The sequence below is a fragment of the Apis dorsata genome, unplaced genomic scaffold (assembly GCF_000469605.1).
Source record: "Apis dorsata unplaced genomic scaffold, Apis dorsata 1.3 scaffold_630, whole genome shotgun sequence".
NCBI lineage: Eukaryota > Metazoa > Arthropoda > Insecta > Hymenoptera > Apidae > Apis > Apis dorsata.
Window position 1 is genome coordinate 6,794 of NW_006263825.1, and position 1,988 is coordinate 8,781.

Below are 1,988 nucleotides of genomic sequence, written 5' to 3' on the forward strand. Positions count from 1 at the left end.
AACTCGTATTCGTATCCGACAGTCGACGGAGCTCACGCCACTCAGGGAATTGTTCGAGCTTCTCCAGATAAAGTCGGAGCTGTTCGAGCCTAACCAACCGCAGACCTCCACCAACTCCGATCCCGAAAGGATACCGACCCCCCAACCCTCCGAGGGCCAGGAGAGCTCCAGCTACGAATCGCAGTACGACGGCAGGTCGGTAACGTTCCTTCTCTCCTTGTGTGACGACGCACGAGGGTCAACAACCCTTTTTCGCTCGAACCAACAATTGGATTTCCCGAATCCCCGTTCGGTGGATTTTCTTAGCTAATTTGAAACGATTTCACGCGCGTATAAACTTTTGTATTCCAATTTTAGGTATCTTGTAAATGTAGAGAATGAAAATTTGTGGAATGTTAAAGTCTATATATAAGAAGTTCTTTCGACGGATATTTTGATAATAAAGTGATTATTAAGATGCATCCTCGGGGCAAATATCGCGTTTGATGTTTTTCATCTTTTTTATTTTATTAAAAGCTTATAATAATGTTCTCACATTCATCATCTATTATTTTTATTATTTTCATCGCTATTTTCTGCCTCTCTACCGTCAATTAATAATTTCGTTATTTAATAACGAAAAACTCGTTTTGAAGTGTATATCTCAATAATGTGCTCTTATATTCTTATTTTTCATCTTCTTATATTATATCTCTATTTTCATCGCTATTTTCCTTTATATATAATTTCTTAACGAATACAAATAATTTCGTTATTTAATAACGAAAAATTTATCTTGAACTGAATATCCCAATAACGTGTTCTTATATTCACTGTCTATTATTTTCATTATTTTCCTTCTCTCTATTGTCGATTTCTTAATGAATACAAATAATTTTGTTATTTAATAACGAAAAACTCATCTTGAACTGAATATCCCAATAACGTGCTCTCACATTCATCGTCTATTATTCTTATTATTTTCATCGCTATTTTCCTTCTCTCTATCGTTGATTAATAGAAATAATTTCGTTATTTAATAAAACTAACGTTGAATAATAACATTCACCGCCTATTATTCTTATTTTTCATTTCATATTTATCTTACTTTTCTTAATACATCTCTACGTCCCTTCTCTCTATCGTCAATTAACGAATAGAAATTTCGTTATTTAATAACGAAAAACTCGTCTTCAATTAATATCCCAAAAACGTGTTCTCACATTCACATTCATTATTCTTACTCTTCTTATATTTTTACCTAACAAAAAATCAAACTCATTACAAACTCGAAAACTTTGAAAATAATATTTCTATCAAACTGTCAAACTCGAAAAAAAATTTAATTCGAGATAAAAAAAAAATCGAACCATTCGATAATACATTATTCCACGCTTTACGATATTTAAAAAAAAAAAAAAAAAATCAAACGTATCCGAGCGCAAAGGGTTAAATTTCTCTTCCCCTTTCCCCTTTCCTTCCACACTTGCAAAAAACCGAGTCGATGATCGACGATGGACGGACTTTCAGACAGTCCAACAATCCCGCGGACTGTTGCTCGGTGCTCATAAAGACGGAGGGATGCGAGGAGGAAGCGGAGGTGGATGTCGAAGGCGTGGAGGAGGCGCTGCTCACCGAGGGGAACAGGGAGAGCAGCATAGAACCGCCGAGGCGGAGGGACAGCTCCGACCCCGTCAATCTTAGCCTGAACTCGGGCACCTCCACGACCAGCGAGAGCTCCCACGACATCGTGCCCAGGTAAGAAAGAACCGATCCCCTTCGAAAATCCCTCGTCCTCCATTTTTCACAGGGAAACTTCAATTCTTCCTCCAAAATCTTCCCCCCCTCCCCAAATATTCATTTATATATTATATATATTATTATAATATATAATTTATAATATACAATTATAATTTATATAATATAATTTAATATTATAATAATTTTATATAAATATAATTTATAATATATAATTATAATATATATATTATATTGATATATTATTATAT

General features: G+C 34.8%; 1 protein-coding gene across 1 annotated transcript in view; it reads left to right on the plus strand.

The window, feature by feature from the left end:
* LOC102673960 (transcription factor Ken-like) overlaps positions 1 to 1,746 on the plus strand; it is a 2,286-nt gene extending 540 nt beyond the window's left edge. Inside the window, exons 2-3 of the mRNA XM_031513208.1 lie at positions 23 to 195; positions 1,510 to 1,746. Coding sequence (XP_031369068.1) covers positions 23 to 195; positions 1,510 to 1,741 — 405 coding nt within the window. The 3' untranslated portion in view covers positions 1,742 to 1,746. The remainder of the gene's footprint in view (positions 1 to 22; positions 196 to 1,509) is intronic.
* The last annotated feature ends 242 nt before the right edge of the window (positions 1,747 to 1,988 follow it).